The following is an 18,094-nucleotide window of genomic DNA, read 5'->3' as shown; positions in this document are numbered from 1 at the left end:
AAAAATAGCTGTTTGGTTACAGTCTCAGAGGGCTGCCTTAATAGCACACACTTGCATGTAACAGCCTAAGATTAGCCAACCTCATGCTCCTTGCTGTCTTGGTAGCTTTGGATACCATTGATCATGGTAACCTTCCAAAGCAGCTGTGGGGACTGGGAGTGGAGGCATTGTTTGGTGGTGATTTTCCTTCCTTCTTCTCAGCTGGTTCCAGTTGGTGTTGACAAGGAGGAAGAAATCAAATCTGTGGCCCCTTATTTACAAGGTACCTCACTCATGCCCTACTCACTTCAGGATGGACTCTTGTACTCATTTGGAGGCTATTGTTGGTGCAGAACGCAATGATACAACTAATGTTGGACACTCTGCCCACGTGACACCACTGCTATGCATGCTGTACTGGTTACCATTTGGCTTCCAGGTCCAATTCAAGATGTTGGTTATCACCAATCACCAGCTATCATGGTGGTTGAAAATTCTGGAAGTTGATAACCGTGTCCTGATCAGCAAAAGTTCATTAAGGGTTACCAAAAATAGCAACATATCTACTTCAACCTTGATCAAATAAACCTACTTTATATTGCTTTTTTACTACAATCTTGATCTTTTAATCCCTTCAAATAATGTTCTAGACTAGAGCTTCATTTCCTTTCAGTTTTTCTTTGCCCTTCTCACAAAATTCTCCAAAGCTTTAACAAGACTCTTTCGTAAATCCAATATAGGAAAAAATTTCCAGGCCGTTGTCTTGGTTTGTTGTTTGTATACTCCTTTTAATTATTAACACATCAGCTGGTTTCTTTTGTATGACCTGTTTTGCATCCTTTTCACATCATTCTTGTAGTTTGTCATTTTTAAATCCAGTTTATCTTGTCCAGTAAAACAATTTCCTTTTCTATATCATTTTAAAATAGTCTATCTATAGAGGAACACATTCTTAAAATTAACTTTTGTATTAATTGTTCCAAAATATCTATGTACAATGTTAAAATATTTTTCTCCATTCTGTTATTAGTGAAATCAAATTTAAGTATTACTCTCCTTTACCTGTAATCTTTAGCTCCTTCGTTCTAAGTGTCTGACCTTCAAATGAATTAAATCAGATGTAATAGGAAAGGTGGGATGGAAAAACTGTAAAAATGATGTTTCTATCATTCCAAAGCTCAGTGAAACAGAAAGAGAGGTAGAGAGATTAATATTTTGAACCTACCAAACTGTGTAAGGAAAAACTTCTGCTTATGGAACAAGAATTTCTGGTCCTCTTTTACATCTTAACAAGCTCTCCCTCCACATTTATTCTAAAACACTTAACTCTCCATGATGTATTTTGAGGATGGACAGAGAGTTTGTCATGGAAGAGAAATGACAAAGTATAATTCCACACACAATAAGCTGGTTAAATAATTAGTTCTTCTGAAGAAATGTGGAGACCCTAGTCCAGCGCGAGACCAGGGAATTTCTTGCACCCTGATTGCCCCCATGCAGTGCTTCAGATTTGGGGGAAGAATAAACAAAACTCGAAGTGGTATGAAAACCAATATGTTTTATACTACAACTGCTGTAGGTTGACTGGTAAAATACATCGCTGACATGTCTGAGCGTTTTAGCCATTCCCACTATAGACTTGCAGAAGCTCTTTTCTGACAGGATTTTTTCCACTGCCGTTTGTGATTCTGTCTTTGAGCCCAAATAGAATCAAGGAATACAGCTCCACCTCACAGCTATTTTGCCTGCTTAACTTAAAGAAAGTTGGTGGAGGAGAAATAATAATTATTATTATTCAATTATTCAATTAGTCTTCAATTTGGGCAGAAGAGCTTGGCAGGAGCCTGAAGGTGCTGCTGGTGCTTCTCAGCATACCAAAAATTTGGAACACACCAGAACTGCCCACCTTGCATGATATAAGCAGATGAGATACAAGAAGTCAATGTGCTGAATTCCACATGACAATCACAGCTGGGAAAAGGGAACAAATGAGACCATATCTCTCCTTTAATTACTGTATATACTCGAGTATAAGCCTAGTTTTTCAGCCCATTTTTGTGCTGAAAAACCCCCTCGGCTTATACTCGAGTCAGATTCCCTCTGAAAAAAATGGTGTGGAGTCGCGGCCTCCGGCGGCAGCGACTCCCAACAGCCCCAGCCGGGAAGGGAAAGGCAAAAGCGCTTTGCCTTTCCTTCCCGAGGCGGCGGGACTGGGGCCGCGCTGGCGGTAGTGACTCCTGACTCAGGGGGCCTCCGAGGGAGGGGAAGAGAGTGACTCCTGCCTCCCACTGTCATCATCATCTTCTTCTTTTGGGTTAGTGAATCAATTAAACCTTTCATGATAGTGAGATCGTTTCCCAAATTAATTATTTTTATTTTTGAAATTTACCAGTAGCTGCTGCATTTCCCACCCTCGGCTTATACTCGAGTCAATAAGTTTTCCCAGTTTTTTTGTGTAAAATTAGGTGCCTCGGCTTATATTCGGGTCGACTTATACTCGAGTATATACGGTACCTGCCCAGGATACAGTTTTAATGTGCCTTAAAGGTTCCCTCTTTACTTAATTGGTTCAGGAACTTTACATATTCAACTTTAGTTCTTCGTAAACATCTCTAAGGTAATTAATCACAGAGAGAGAGTGAGTGATTTCTCCCCAAACCACGCTAGAACCGTTGGGGTATATACCAGTAACTCTGCAATTTCCAAATTAAACACTTAGTCCAATTTGAAAGGGAAATATAACTTCTGAAATCATCTTGGTTGTAATTTTAATTAAACAACGGTTAAATGGCTCATAAATTAAGCTCATAACTTTTTTTTTTAATGACGCATTTAAAAATGATTCAGAACTCATTTGATTTTATGGACTCTAAATGATGTGAAACATATGTGACATCCTTGTTACATCTGTTTTGGTGAGCAAAGCTTGAGCTCCTTGAGATACAATTCTTAAGGATAACATTTTGAGTAATTAGATTAGGAAAGTTGAATAAAGGGGTTGGTAAACTGGTACCCTTGAGATTTTAGATTGTAACTTCTATCAATGTTAGATAGCATGACCAGTGACAAGAGATTGTGATAGTTGTAGTCCAAATACATGTGGAAACAAAGCTAATCTACAGTATTGCCTCCCTCTCAGGTAATATGTATTGGGTATGAACATTCAGACAATGGCAACCTGAGCCATAAAGGTCTTCATAGTGATAACCAGCACCTCAAATTGGACCCAGAAGCCTAATGGCAGGTCAGGAGAGGTTATTCTATCTTCCACAGGTAGACAGTTGTATTTTGCATCAGATGCAATTTTCAGATGACCTCTAGGAGCAATTTCATATAACTAAATTCCAGTCGTCTAGCCAGGGGGTGATTACAAAGGCATGAATCACTGTTGTCAACACCTCCTGGTCCAGGAAAGGCCAAAGCTATCAAAGACTCTCTTGGCCATAGACTCTACCAGGAATGATGGGAGTCCAGAAGAAGCTTCAACTGTATGGGCTCCATAGAGGGAAGTACAGATAATCCATGACTTACAATCATTCATTTACTGACCATTCAAAGTTACAACTGCACTGAGAAAAGTTACATGATCGTTTTTCCCCACTTATGACCTCTGTAGCATCCCTATCATCAAAATTTGGGCGCTTGGCAACTGGCATGTATTTATGATGGTCGCAGCATTCTGGGATTAAGTAGATCACCTTTTGTGACCTTCTGATAAGTAAAATTAATGGAGAAGCCTGATTCACTTAACAGCCACAGTGATGTCACCTAACAACTGTGGCAAGAAAGGTCGTAAAATGGGGGAAAACTCCATTAACTGTCACGCTTACCAACAGAAATTTTGGACTCAGCTGTGGTCATAAGTCAAAGATTACCTGAATAACTTTGTCAAGAACTATGCATGAAACATCCCAGTCTTGCCATGATTTAATCTCACTCTGGTACAGAACTATAATTTTTGATGAATTTGGGTGCGTGGACCCCAGCAGTCCCTTCTAAATTTAAATGCACTCCTACGCTGAATGTGTGCCAATGGGTCTTTATCAATTCTTTGACAGTGCAGCAGTCTGTAAGCATGGTTTATTGTAAACATTTTGTTCAATCCATCAAGCAAGTTTCACCGATCACTACCCTTCCCCCCAGGTGAGAAAAGTGTCTCTCAATAGCAATATGCAAGAAATTCCACTACTAGCAGGATCAGAGCTTGACATTGAATTTAACATTACTGTACAGTTCTCACCAATGCAACTTTTTGTTAATGTGTTCGGGTCAGTTTTTGACTCCTTGCAACTGCCTTGACAAGTCCATGTAATTTTCTTGGCAAGGTTTTTCAGAAGCGGTTGACCAGCACCTCCTTCCTAGGGCGAAGAGAGAGCGATTGGTAGCCCAGCTGCTATGTGCCTAAAGAGGGACTAGTCCTTGGTTTCTAGATTGGTGTCTTAACCACTAACACCAAACTGGCACCCTACTAATTGCACCTTGTAAAGCTGAAATGGAAAAGTAAGAAGGGTGGTACAAGGCAGAAGTTGATACTTTAGGGATAGGCTGGTTCTAGGCTAAAGGGCCCTTCCTCCTAGGCATCTACCCTGTTTCTCCAACAATACGGCCTCCCCCAATAGGAAGTCTCAGCATGTTTTATAGGCATGAAATGAAATTAAGCCCCTCCCCCCAAATTAAGGCCTATATTAAAACATGCAAAATGGGGGTGGAAATGGCTGGGGGGCTTGCTGTTAGGAAGTACTTTTGTTGCACAGCCGGATATGGTGCTGCCTGCATTGACCCCGATACAAAGTGCCCCACCAACGCCGAGGTCAACATCCAAGCTGTCACTGCCCGCCCGCCCAAAGATGCAAGGGGGAGGGAATTAAGTCACCCCCGAAAAGACAGCCTAGCCATTTTTTCAGGGCTCAAAAAAAAATAAGACCCGGCCTTATTATATGAGAAACACAGTATTTTTTTAACCTCACCATTCCCAAGAAGCCCTAAGCACATCACTAAGGTATCCTGAGACAGGATTTATTTATTTTGTCATATTTATATGGATGCCCATTTGACAGACAAGATGCTCTGGGTGGTGTACCAATAGAAGAAAAAAATATGGGAAAGAAAAGAGAAATGATAGCTGATGATGGATATACTTCGTTTCTTTCCCTCTAGTTCAATCTCCTTGACCGCATTAGTGGGCAGCAGGGGTGGGATTCTACAGGTTCGCACCTATTCGCTAGAAGTGGTTGTTAACATTCTAAGCAGTTCGGAGAACCAGTTGTTAGAAGAAATTACTGGCCTAATCCTGTAACGAAGGCAGGAAGGAAACATTCTGGTGTTGCTTACAGAAACTGCCTCTCCGTTAACCCTTATTACATTCTTGGCAGGACTAGACTTCCTGTCTCAGGAACTTCTCTGGAGTTTTTCCCCCCTCCTTTGCTGGTACTTTGCTTGTGTGGCGTGACCATTCAAAGTTACAATGGCACTGAAAAAAGTGACTTATGACCATTTTTCACACTTACGACTGTTGCAGCATCCCCACAGTCATGAGGCCAGGCGAGGAGATGCGTGCCTCAATGTGAGTGATATTGAGTTGGCCACTCCCAGCCAATAAGCATGACCACCAAGCCATGCCCACCAGCTAAGCCACACCTACAGAACCGGTTGTTAAAAAATTTGAATCCCACCCCTGGTGGGCAGGCTGGATGGATGGAAGTAGAACCTACTTCTTCAGGATCCTTTAACCCCTTCATTTGTCTTTAATGTCTTGGCAGGTGGGGCCTGATGAAATGGGCCAGATCTTTTGCCTAAGTCTGAGAAAAGCATGTGGACAAGTGGGTAGAGGGACCATTGTCCCATAGGTACTTTTTCAAGAGGCAACTGGACTTTTCAGAGCTGAAGAAGCTTCTTGGATGAGAAGTGAAACGTCTTCAAAGAAAAACCAGAAAGTCCAGTTGCCTCTGGAAAAAGCATCTTTGGGACAACCATGACCTGGATGACTGAGAATCTCCTTAGACATAGTGGGGGCCATTGCTGCCTGCACAAGCATATTATTTCTATCTTCATTGATAAGACCCATTTTCACCTCTGGGGTTTTAAATGAATATTTTGATATGAGTTTTTTTCCTTTCTCCAGTCCTGTTTTCATGATCAGGAAGGAATTCACTTCAGCATGCACACTACACACATAGATTACATATAAGACATGTAATATCTTATTTGCATTCACACTTTTAGGAAGCTGAAGGAACTCATAACTCTCGAAATGCCCGACGGAGCCAATATAAACATCTTTGCAGGCCCGACCCACAAAGCCCGTTTCCTCCAACCGAACCCTTCCCTCTTCTTCCCCACCAAGCTGCGCCCGAAGCGAGAGCTGCCTGACGCAATCCGCTCCCTCTGTTTCCCTCGAAAGCTCCGAGGCGAGTTGCATCATCTGGTTTTGAGACAGTGGAAGAAGAGTAACAACCAATCGGCGGGCGCGCTTTGCTCATATGTGACAGACTGCCTTGGCCAATCCGGTCTTGGTAAGCTGTTCTCCAGGCAGGACTATTTGCTTCTGAAAGCGCTGATTGGACAAGAGACGGCGGGAACCGAGAGACCGTGACAACTGGGCGGGGTCTTACCGGCAAGCTGGTATTTAAACGATGGAGACCTCGGGAGCGGTGCAGTTTTTGGTCCTGCTTTGTGTGGGAGGGGTCGGCCGGCCGTCTCTTGTGCCAAACCCCAGGCTAGCCGAGCTTTATCCTTCGGTTCAAGCCCATTCCCGGAGATCAGAGCCACCAGCGCACCTCTCCTCCTGCGGAGTCATGAAGGGGGATCCGCATCCTCGGCACCTTTCCAGCGGAACGGAGCATCCGTCCAGGCTTCAGAAGGACGAGGAAGAGGAGGAGCCCCCCGGTACAGAGGAAGGGTCGCCCAAGTCTCCCCTCTGGGTCTTCGGTTACGGGTCGCTGGTTTGGAGACCCGATTTCGAATTCACTTCCCGCAAAGTGGGCTACATCCGGGGCTACAGCCGACGCTTCTGGCAAGGAGACACCTTCCACCGGGGTAACGAGAAAACGGTAGGCGCTTTTCTTTCCAGGTGGGACGAAGTGGGTGGGGCTGAGGACAGAGGCTGATCCTGAGGGGATTTTATATGTATGTGTGTCTTTTAAGACAGGGGTCTCCAACCTTGGCGACTTTAAGCCTGGTGGACTTCAACTCCCAGAATTCCCCAGCCAGCAGGCTGGGGAATTCTGGGAGTTGAAGTCCTCCAGGCTTAAAGTCGCCAAGGTGGAGACCCCTGTTTTAAGAGATGAGATGCTTCTCCTGGGATGAGAGATCCCTTCCATCCAGTGGAAAGGGATGGTGGGATGGGCTGTGGGGCCGGGGGAAAATAACAGAGAAACCAAGAATTTGTTGTGTTCCTGGTAAGTATGGTACATAAAATTATCTATTGCAATGTCCTACCTGTCAATGAATACTTCAGCTGCAACAATAACAACACAAGACCACACAATAGATACAAACTCAAGGTTAACCGCACCAAACTTGATTGCAGGAAATACGACTTCAGCAACAGAGTGGTCAATGTCTGGAATACTCTACCTGACTCTGTGGTTTCTACCCCAAACCCTTTAACCTTAGACTGTCTACTATTGACCTCACCCCTTTCCTAAGAGGTCTGTAGGGGGAGTGCATAAGCGCACCAACATGCCTACCTGTCCTATTGTTTCTTTTGTTTGTATACATTTCATGTGTTTATTACCATGTTTATACTTATACCTGTTATCTTATAATTGCTTGACAAAATAAAATAAAATAAAATAAATTGTAGGTTCAACTGATGTGGCTCCACAGATGTGGAGTCTATTGATTACCCTTGGCTTGACACTGTTGTGCAGAATTTGGAGAGCCTCCCACATTAGTTTTTAATGCCCAGGGCGTAGGGAACTTCTGGACTGTGCACACCAGTGCTGCTTCCTTGAGATGGTAGAAGTTGGTGCTTCTGATGTTGGTCTGCAAAAGAGTACAGTATTACATATTAAAACTGCCTCTTTCTCTCCCTCCCCTTAGCCTGGAAGAGTGGCCACCCTTCAGGAAGATTATAATGTGAGTATTTTGTGCCTGCATTCTTAAGCAGTTGGCATGCATATCAATAGCCTAAGCCTAATCGAAGTTCCTTTTTAGAGGGAGGGGAGAAGGCTTAAAAAAACCAAGCAATTACAGGGAGTCCTCAATTTATGACCACAATTGAGCCAAACATTTATGTTGCTAAGTGAGAAATGTGTTGTCAGTTTTGCCGCCATTTTATGACCTTTTTTATCACATTTGTTAAGTGAATCACTGCAATTGATAAATTAGTAATATGGCGCTTAAGTGAATCTGGTTTCCCCATTGAGTTGATTTGTCAGAAGGTTGCAAAGACCCCCTGGACACTGCAACCGTCATAAATGTGAGTCGGTTGTCAAGTATCCAAGTGTAAATCATGTGACCATGGGGATGCTACAATGGTTCTGTGAAAAATGGTTATAAGTCACTTTTTTCAGTGTCGTAACTTTGAACGGTCACTAAGCAAACTGTTGTAAGCCGAGCACTACCTTTATTTTAAACTACCCACCTTGTTTAGCTGTAGGGGAAAGATGGAGAGTGAATTGTATAGTTGCAACTAGAGGTTCTGTTACTTGACCTGCAGCAATTGCAATTCAATTGTAATTATCCAATTATCATTTGGATGAGTGGTTATTTGGTCAGTAGAGCAGTGCTTATCTAGGAGACTAGCCAATATTTGTGAATATAATTGAAATGACAAAACTCAGATCTTGACAATTTTGGAGATGCTAAGGTAGCAACTGCTGAAAAGAATTTGGCACGTGGCTATGATGTGGATCATGCTGGCCCTTTTGCAAAAGTGAACAGTATCGATCGCTCCGTGTGTGGACAACTCATTTGGAAGGAACGAGTAGCTATTTCAGAACTCTTTCTCATCACAAGCCTGACCTTTAACCTAACTGACCGGATACTGTTTAGAAATGTGATGAAACATGGCAGAAAACATTTTTTTTTAAGTTTTGCATTTGCTTATTTGTATAGGTTATGGAGATAAGTAATTATTTAATGACGCAGACATTTGTGAATAACTTGTAATTTGATTTCTGATTGCAGGGATGCACGTGGGGTGTTGGCTATGAACTTCATGGGCTTCAAATTGCTGCTGTCCTGAAGTATTTGAACATACGGGAAGCCGTGCTTGGAGGCTATGACACCAAGCTGGTGAAGTTTTATCCTCAGGAAGAAGAGGCAGACGAACCTGTTCTAGCTCTTGTTTACATTGCAACCCCCCAGAATCCTTCCTATTTGGGGCCGGCATCTGAAGAGGATATTGCTGCTCAAATCATTGTCTCCAGTGGGCGGGCCGGCCACAACATTGAGTACCTTCTGCGGCTGGCAGACTTCATGCGCTACCGTTGCCCTCAAGTAGAGGATGAACATCTGTTCTCGATTGAAGAAGCTCTGATCTCTATCCTGCCCTGTATATATCCTGCTGAGGAACCCTTGGTGCAATAATGAATTTGACAGTATTCACCAAAAATGAATTGGATGAACACTTTTTAACCAAGGATGACATGCATGACTACATGAGCAACTGAATTCAGGTTTAAAAACCTGTAGATGTAGACCTTGGGAGAGAAAAGTAGTGGAGCAACGGTAATATAACTACAGTTTAAGTAGCATTGGATTCCAGCCACATTTCTAGCCTTGAGTAGAAATTGGAGAGAGACCCATTGCTATTCTACCACCTGCTGGCGATTCAAAGCTGGTTGAAAAATATTTCCTAGTCTCATTTGTACACTCCAGAGATTTAAGTCCTACTAAATTTAATAGGGCTTACTTTAGAGTTTAGGCAAGTGGGGCTGCTGCTATTTGCACTTTTAGCCCAATTAACAGTGTTCTTTGAATTGTTGAAGGGAAATGAAGATAAAATAGGTTTTTCTTTGCATGTTTCATCCAAAGCGAGGCCATGACTACAATACTATGAGCTTTGCTCTACCTCACAAGTTGATGCTGCCCATGTAAAGGTTTTCAAAAGTTCCTCCAGCCTTAGTCATAGTATCTTCGTGTTTCCTCATAGGCTGGGCTTTTAGTGGAAAATGAACTTGATTTTAGACTTCGTTGGGGCCAAACCTCCTTATTGTACTATTTTTTTATAACTTGGAAATGTATTTATTGTAATGAAGATGTATATTTCATGGAGAGAAGTGTCCAAATGTCCTGCAGAGCGGGGCAGATTGCTAGCTTGAAAGTTGGCAGGGGAGATTGGGTCTTCTGGTTTTAGATATTTCTTTTTCTCTTAGAGGGGAGCTTTAGATCAGGGCAGCTGCTTACAAGGTTACTTGTTCGAGACAGCTTTTGATAAACAGAACTGTTGTGCTACTTACACACAGTATAGATGCTTTTACACTGCAGTAATCTTTTGTGTCAGCTTATGTATCTGTAGGGTGTATATCTCTTGGCATACCATGCTCAAGTTCATGTTATTGTTCATTTCAAATAATGAAGTGGGCATGTAATATCTGGTTCCCTGAAAACCACAAGAAATTAAAGTTTCTGAGAATATTAAATGTGTTCATGGAAAGAAAGAACTGTGCTGAATATTGTAGTCTGAAAGAGACAATTTAGTAAAGCCAATAAGGAATGATTGTTTTCTGATGCAGCCTTTGGGAGAGACTTCATCCTGGAATTACTTTGTAAACAGCTCTTAGAACAAAATGGACAACTACTGTTAAAAGGAACTGTATATCTTTTATCTGTAAATAAATGAGTCTGAAATATTGTTTGAACAGAATTTTTCCCCTTTGGTTTTGCATTTTAATTATTAAAATTGTGGAATTTCGTGTAAATGTGTAGAAAACTGAAATTAGTTTAACAACAGGTGTTGCAATTACCTTCATAGTGAGTAACTGTCAATGTTTATGAAACTATTTCCAAAGCTTTGCCTCAGGAGTACCCAAGTCATAGCTTTAAAATCTGTTAGCTACAACTTCCTATAGTTTTTATGAACAGGATGTAACTGAATCACACTAAATCAGGGGTGTCAAACTCACGTCATCACAGCAGTGTCATGTGATGTAACGGGACTTCCCCCCCCCTTTGCTAAACCGATGGGGGTGGGGCCAGCACGTGATGCATCCTGGGCTGGGAGTTTGACACCCCTGCATTAAATGATTCTAGTTTTGAAAAGCAGCATGCTTTTTAAAAAAACTTGCTTCTAGCTGCATCGTCACTAATGTGTCTATTAGGGCTGTGCAATGCTCTGAAGATTATTTGAAGGGTGCAAGCTTAAGTAGCTCCTTCTTGCAACTTTAAAACAGCTGTATGTTTCCCCAGAGTTGTGTAGCTCTTGTTGCAATAGCCTGCACTGCTGTAGCATGCATACTTCTTGCTTATGCCAACTTCAGGCTCTCCAGATGTTTTAGACTACATCTAAGCTTTCTAAATTGAAACCTGGAAGACTGATCAGAACTAGTGATGAAAACAGACTCCCTGTACATGCACTATCGCCTTTGGATAAAGCAACCACATTGCTGCTGTACAACAGTAACACCTACTGCCATTCAATCTTGGAGCCGTAGCTAATCCTCAAGCTCTTGGCTGTGCTGCTGCTGCTGGTGGTTGATCACCTGCCCTTTCCAAATGTGCAAGCAGTAGAGACAAAGCTGCCTCCTTCATGTGGCTGAAGTACCATTTGGGCTTCCAATTACTATGGCATTCTTAATGCTATGGTAACGGGTGGCCATGCTGGCTAGGGATGATGGAAGTTGGGGTGGAACATTGGGGTGGAACTGAGGTTAGGCACACTGCTCAAATTCAATTGAGGTCTTCCGGAAGAAAAGAGCAAACGGGTCACCCAGGGACATCTTACCCAAAGGAGCTGACACTAGCAGGAAGTGGCATGGAGCCCAAAATAGAACCATCAATAACTGTTTTTATTCTATTTTTAAAAAAACTCTCCTCTCCTTTTAGAGCGTTAATAAAGAGTTCGGTTTCTTTGCAGTGTTTTTAGCATTTTGAATGTTGGAAGCAAGGACAGGAGCTTCTCTCTCTCTTTTTTTCCTAAGCATTTTGCAGGTTGAGAGTTAGAACTTAGAGAAGCCACATGCTTCAGAGGCCCATATCACAATAATGGGATCTGCCTCACTACCTCATTCTGGTCCCTAAGTGCCCTAAGGCAGACCTGCTTCAACCAGGCTGGCTTATATTAAAAGAAAGGAGGTCATTGGTGTGCAATTTCATACTTCCCCCTTAAAATATTTAAAAACTACCTCCCCACATTGCTTGTGTCAATTATAATTCAATGGAATTATCACAAGGTTGCGTTCTTTGAGCCTCTGCCCAGAGAAACTTATGTGACTTCCTAATTATTTTGTTTACTTTTCCATATGAAATAGCGCAGATGTAACCATAGGTTTTTTTTTTAAATTTAGGTATCACATTTAGAGACTGCCCGTCTCCCTCATAGCATAGTTGCATTCTCAACTGTCTGATGCAGGATTCCAACAAGTGCTTTCAGGAGCCGGTCATTTGAGGACAGAGGTCAAGTTCAAACACTTACTTTTATCCTGACAAGGATGCCAAGGAAGGTTTGCAGGAGGGTGATGAGGAATTTCCAAGAAACGAGGGTGGGAGGAGGGAAGTGCCTTGCCGTGCATCTTCCTGCTTATGTGAAAAGTGATACATCTGTTTTCCCAAACTCTAAATGGTGGGCCCACAAACAGCAACTGAAATCCCTGTAGAACAAACTGCCTATAAAATCATTACTGTATTCGTTTTACAGTCTATAGGCAGAAAACGGGTCCTTAAAAGTTTTCAAGAGTTAAAAGCACCCAATTCACAAGCTTCAGCACTGATATGAACAGCTAGCCAGCCTATTAAGAAATACTTACCATGAAGGTGCTGGAGCAGAAAAAAATTGCCAAACTGGGGAATAGGATCTCTCCCTCTCTCACACACACAGAGTATATATGTGTATGTTGGGGTGTGTGTATAAACCATATACATGCAAACTAAACTTAAAGAAAAGAGGACAGAGTAAAAAGTGCAGGAAAAAGGAGGAAGAAGAAAAACTAAGAATATCATCGGAAAAGAAATATATAAAGAAGTGACTTCCAACCTTATCTCGACTACAAACAAATTTAATGACTCTTCACTCTCTCAGGCTACATTTTTCTGATTATCCCATATCCCATCTCCTTTTTGTAAACAAATTAATAAGACATCAGCTTCTCAGATCTGATATGAGCAGAAAGTGCATAGGGCTGTCAGAGGAAATAACATATTTTGTTTTAATTTTGATCACATAAACAAAGTTATATTTCTTTTTACTTCTAACCATAAACCTTTTAACTTTGGTTCATTCAGTATTGTCTGATCTTTGTTTTGTCTTGTAAATACCAAAACAGAAGCTATTTCCCACAAGAAGTTGTTTATTCTTTGTAATTAATTTCAAAATCATACTGTAAAAGTTTCAATATTTCAAATTTACCTGGACCTTTAATCTGTTGATAACTTTATAAGCTCAAAATCTGCTTTAGCTTTTAGCTGGTTATTTCATGAAATAATTCTTAGGCTTATGATTAAAATGTTATTTCATCTAGGATTGATGACAGACTCACTTGGCATTTTCAGACTTATCAGACCAAATGTTTCTAATAGCATAGAAGTAGCTAATGAGCAATTTTAGAGTGATTAGAAAGTGAGGTTTGCAAACTTAGTATCTTTTAAATATCTCTATCATGGTTATAAGCAGGATGGCTAATTCTGCCATTTCCCAATGCTCAAACCCACAGAAACCACTGTCCTGCAGTCTCCTCATGAGAAGCAACCGTCTGGAGCACCCATGAGTGATCTTCTGTGCTCTCTTTATTCTGAGATTCTCCAAAGAACAGTTCTACTCAGCAGTTCCTTGCTTTTTCTTTGGTCATTGACTCTACTTTCAGGGCCATCTTGAATTCAGATAACATAGAGTTGGAAGGGACCTTGTAGGTCATCTAGTCCAACCCCCCGCCCAAGCGGGAGACTGGCCTAAACCATTTCTGACAAATGGCAGTCCAATCTCTTCTTGAAGGTCTCAAGTGATGGCGCTCCCACAACTTCCGAGGGCAAGCTGTTCCATTGGTTGATTGTTCTCACTGTCAGAAAGTTTCTCCTTATTTCCAATTCACCATACCTCCCCTTGAATTTCCTTCCCAATAACTATTCCAAGAAAAAGAGAGGCAGGATTTGTATTACAGATTCATTGACAAGGACTAACACACTCCTGCTTACCCACATAGCATCCTGCCTGCCCAATGGAGAAGAGGCCATTGCTAATGGTCTACTGGTACAAGGACTCATGGGAGGCAAAAGTGGGCCTGTCTTCCCTCAGACAGTGTCTCTTCATCTATTAACATGATTGTATGTTGCCAAACCAAAGGATCAGGAATATAACCTGGTCAGTGACTGATTAGATTAAGGGTTCGTCCTTGAGGCAGAAGGAAACCATCCCCCTCAAGATATGTTTCCTTGGTTTCTTCCCAGGATTTTTATTTCCTTACATCATAACCCAGCCAAATAAGGTAGCAAATTGAGGATGAGAGTCATAAACAAGAGTTGGACTCACAGAGGAAGTCAGCAGTTTAGCAGATCTCTAAGGAAAACCTGTCAACCACTTTATGTTTCATTTCTTCTTCTTCCTAAACATTCAAGACCAAAATAAGATTTATGTGCAGAGCAGACTCTGAGTCATCCCATATAGGGAACATACAGTCCTTGGAGTCCTTGACTTACAACGGTTCATTTAATGACCATTCAAAGTTACAATGGCACTGAAAAAAGTGACACGACTGTTTTTCATATTTATGACCATTACAGCATACCCATAGTCATGTGATCAAAATTCAGACATATGGCAATTGACCCTACTTATGGCGATTGCAGTGCCCTGTGTTCATGTGGTCACCTTTTGCCACCTTTTTACAAGCCAAATCAATGAGGAAGCCAAGGTCACCTAACAACTATGTTACTAACTTAACAAGAAAGATAATAAAATAGGACAAAATTCGCTTAATGAATGTCTCGCTTAACAATAGAATTTTGGGCTCAATTGTGGTTGTAAATCAAGACCTAGCTGTACATGTTCAACCTCCCTGGATGAAGAACGCTAGAAAATGTTCATGTTTTATTTTATTATATATTTTATAGAAACTACAAGCACACCTAAAGTACATTACACCTTTTCCATCTTTCCCCATTTCATCTTTTCTTCCAGGCCAATCAGTTTTAGGATTCCCTACGATTATCAGACAAAAAGTCCTTCATTACATATAATGTCACAAAATGGTGTGTGTATTCTGACCCAGGCTTCGTTCAAATTAAGAAAACGCACGCTGTGTGTAAAAGCAAACCTTTTTAAATGCGACGCTGGGAATTATTTGCATTCCCAGCCAAAACTCATTAAAAACAATTGTCTGAGATAAGAGCACGCCTTTCAGGGTTGTAAAAGGCTGCCAAGAAACAGACGTTCCCTTAATTAGCAGATAAACCAACAGAAGTTCCAGCAAAGACAAACCAGAGTCCGCAGGGCTGCGATCAGGAATCAGAATCTAATGAACTTCTTTGCTTCCTGCAAAGAGCACATACCCGAGGGCTGGTTTTTATCCCTTATGGGAGAGGCAATCACCTCCCAGCCTTACTCCCAAGTCGCTCCTGCTGCTTCAGCTGCTCTCTCCTAGCAGCCCTGCGCACATGCACACTGGGAACAGGCTCCCTGGGGTCCTCTGCTTTGCTGCTGACAGATTCCAATGGCTCTGAAGGCAGCACCCCGCTCTCAGATAGTCCTGGCCCCATCCCTGCATCAGATGCAGGACCGCCGTCCAAGTCGTCAGCCAGACTCCCTGACTGGTTCCCTTTCGTCCTCACTGTCCGATACCTCTGCTGTCCGCACTGGCTGCCGGCGAACCAGAACAGTGTGATAGTATGCAGAGACCAGCTCAAGAATATCTAAACCACTTTTTTGAACCAGCCATTTGTCTGTGGACTGTTCAAGTACAATCTAATTTTTATCCTGTTTTAGAGTGCTTTTAGCCTATAAATGTTTGTTATATACAGATTGTGGTGGTATATTCTTTAATAAGAGATTCACAGTTTTTATATTTTTTTGCTCAGTATTATTAAGCATTTTATCAGGCTGGACTTTGGCTGTAATAGTAATATTTTAGTTCAAGAACTCATCTACATATCCTGCTTATTCTGGTGTAAAAATGCCCCAGTATCCATTTGTTGAGAATATGAGTGCCCAATTTCATCTTCAACCCATCCCAGTCCACAGTGAAGGCACTTTCTGTCCATCTTTTCTTGCTGCAAAGTTTTTCAGCTTCTGCCAGCACAAATTGTCCCAAACAGTCAGTCTATAGTGAATTGTTGTGAAGTAAGTAAGATGGGGACTCACCCTGCTCTTATTGGTTACTTAAAGCTAAGTGACACCCACCCACCCACCAGTCCATGGCCTCTAGTTTTCAAGGCCATTCACTTTTTGTTAAGGAAAGATTCAGGCTCTTCCAGTGGCCAAAAAGCCGTCTCTTTTTTTTGACAACCCATTTACAGTAACAAACTTGGGAAGAGAAGGAAAACGGTACCTTGGATACCAGGTCTTTGGGCATAAGAGGTTGGGGTAGGTTTTACATCTAATTGTCATCTGAAAAGTATTATTTTTAACTAATAGAGCTGCTGCTGAACAGACACTTTCCATTCTTTGTTTGTGCCAGAACTAGTTCCAAGAAAAACTTGTTATGTCTTGGAACGGGAACATTGGAGTACATTTGGTTTTAGTGCTTTCCAAGAACAATTCATTCATATTACCTCAGAATTATTGTTTTTTGCTACCACTCTTGAATTTGTTTTCCAATAACTATTACTAGTATTGCATCCTTTGCTATCTATAAAATATTGCTGGCAAGAGATACACTTCATGTGATATGAATGTGAAGAAGAGGTCTATCTCTAAAATATAAAAAAGGCTTGTATTTTTGAGTGGATTTAATTTAAAACAGAAGTTCCCAAAACCTTTCTTTGAAAGAAATTGCTAGAAAAATGAAGTAGCTGCATTCTTTCATTCTAAACCAAATGAATTAAAACAATATAGATCCATTTACATCTTTTGAAGATGGACAAAAAAGGAAAACAGAAGATTCACTCGTGCATCTCTTATACCCAGGTGACTTGAGTACAAGGATGGTGTTAAATTCGTCTGTATGATTTCTGAGTTCAAAGATTTGGCAGTCTGCTCGCTGAACAGTGGGCAGCCCCCTTTTTAAATCTATCTGTCTGTCCTTTTCTGAATCCAATCGTGTGAGTTTATTTGTAGATGTGTGTATTTCATGTTTTGCAGTAGGATCATTTTTGCAAGAAATAAAAATAAGGCAGTTTGATCTCTAGTATAGGCAATTCCTTGACTTACTACCACAATTGGGAGCAGAATTTCCTTCTGAAGTGTCATTATCCAGTTGCCTCCAAGATCCTTTAATCAATACTCAAAATCCTGCAGAATCCCTCACAAACTGTATAAGTAACATTCCAAAAAACAGGGAGATCAATGATCAATGATCATCCAAATTTCGATCACATGACTGTGGATGCTATGAGATGCTAAGTGCAAGGACTGGTTGTAACTCATTTTTTTCAGTGCCATTGTAACTTTGAATGTGGCTAAACAAATGGCTATAAGTCAAAGACTACCTGTATTGTTGCAAAACAGCTAGGGGTTTTACCAGATCACTCATAAAACAAAGTATGAAAAGTAGGATTAATCAATTACTACTGTGAATTAATTCTAACAAAATCAGAAGCAAACAGCCTGAAATCAAAATTTGAATTAGCTTTGAATGAGGGTTGTTTATAGTCATCTTTACTAATTGATTTTTCTTCTTTTCCTTCTCCTTCTAATATTAGTGTTTTTCAAGAGAAGACTTGTACCTGTCATGGCCCAATTCCTTCTGAAGTGTCATTATCCAGTTGCCTCCAAGATCCTTTAATCAATACTCAAAATCCTGCAGAATCCCTCACAAACTGTATAAGTAACATTCCAAAAAACAGGGAGATCAATGATCAATCC

At 41.3% G+C, this 18,094-nt stretch overlaps 1 protein-coding gene across 1 annotated transcript; it reads left to right on the top strand.

The window, feature by feature from the left end:
- The first annotated feature begins 6,615 nt into the window (after positions 1–6,615).
- Positions 6,616–10,792, top strand: CHAC1 (ChaC glutathione specific gamma-glutamylcyclotransferase 1). The gene is made up of 3 exons (XM_087951691.1): positions 6,616–7,028; positions 8,023–8,058; positions 9,112–10,792. Exons 1-3 carry the CDS (start codon positions 6,774–6,776, stop codon positions 9,511–9,513), a joined length of 693 nt encoding a protein of 230 aa, XP_087807817.1. The 5' UTR covers positions 6,616–6,773; the 3' UTR covers positions 9,514–10,792.
- The last annotated feature ends 7,302 nt before the right edge of the window (positions 10,793–18,094 follow it).

This window comes from Notechis scutatus, chromosome 1 (assembly GCF_049901735.1).
Source record: "Notechis scutatus isolate UNSWTSFEM ecotype Mainland chromosome 1, rNotScu1.2, whole genome shotgun sequence".
In the NCBI taxonomy this organism is placed as follows: Eukaryota; Metazoa; Chordata; class Lepidosauria; order Squamata; family Elapidae; genus Notechis; species Notechis scutatus.
The sequence above is the reverse complement of the archived record's forward strand: the minus strand, read 5'-3'. Positions and strand labels throughout refer to the sequence as shown.

Excerpts from the sequence above, each read along its gene's own strand:
- CHAC1 (XM_087951691.1), top strand. The coding sequence starts at position 6,774 with ATGAAGGGGGATCCGCATCCTCGGCACCTTTCCAGCGGAACGGAGCAT. Across the intron at positions 7,029-8,022 it reads ACCGGGGTAACGAGAAAACG|CCTGGAAGAGTGGCCACCCT; the intron begins GTAGGCGCTTTT and ends CCCTCCCCTTAG. Across the intron at positions 8,059-9,111 it reads CCCTTCAGGAAGATTATAAT|GGATGCACGTGGGGTGTTGG; the intron begins GTGAGTATTTTG and ends TTCTGATTGCAG.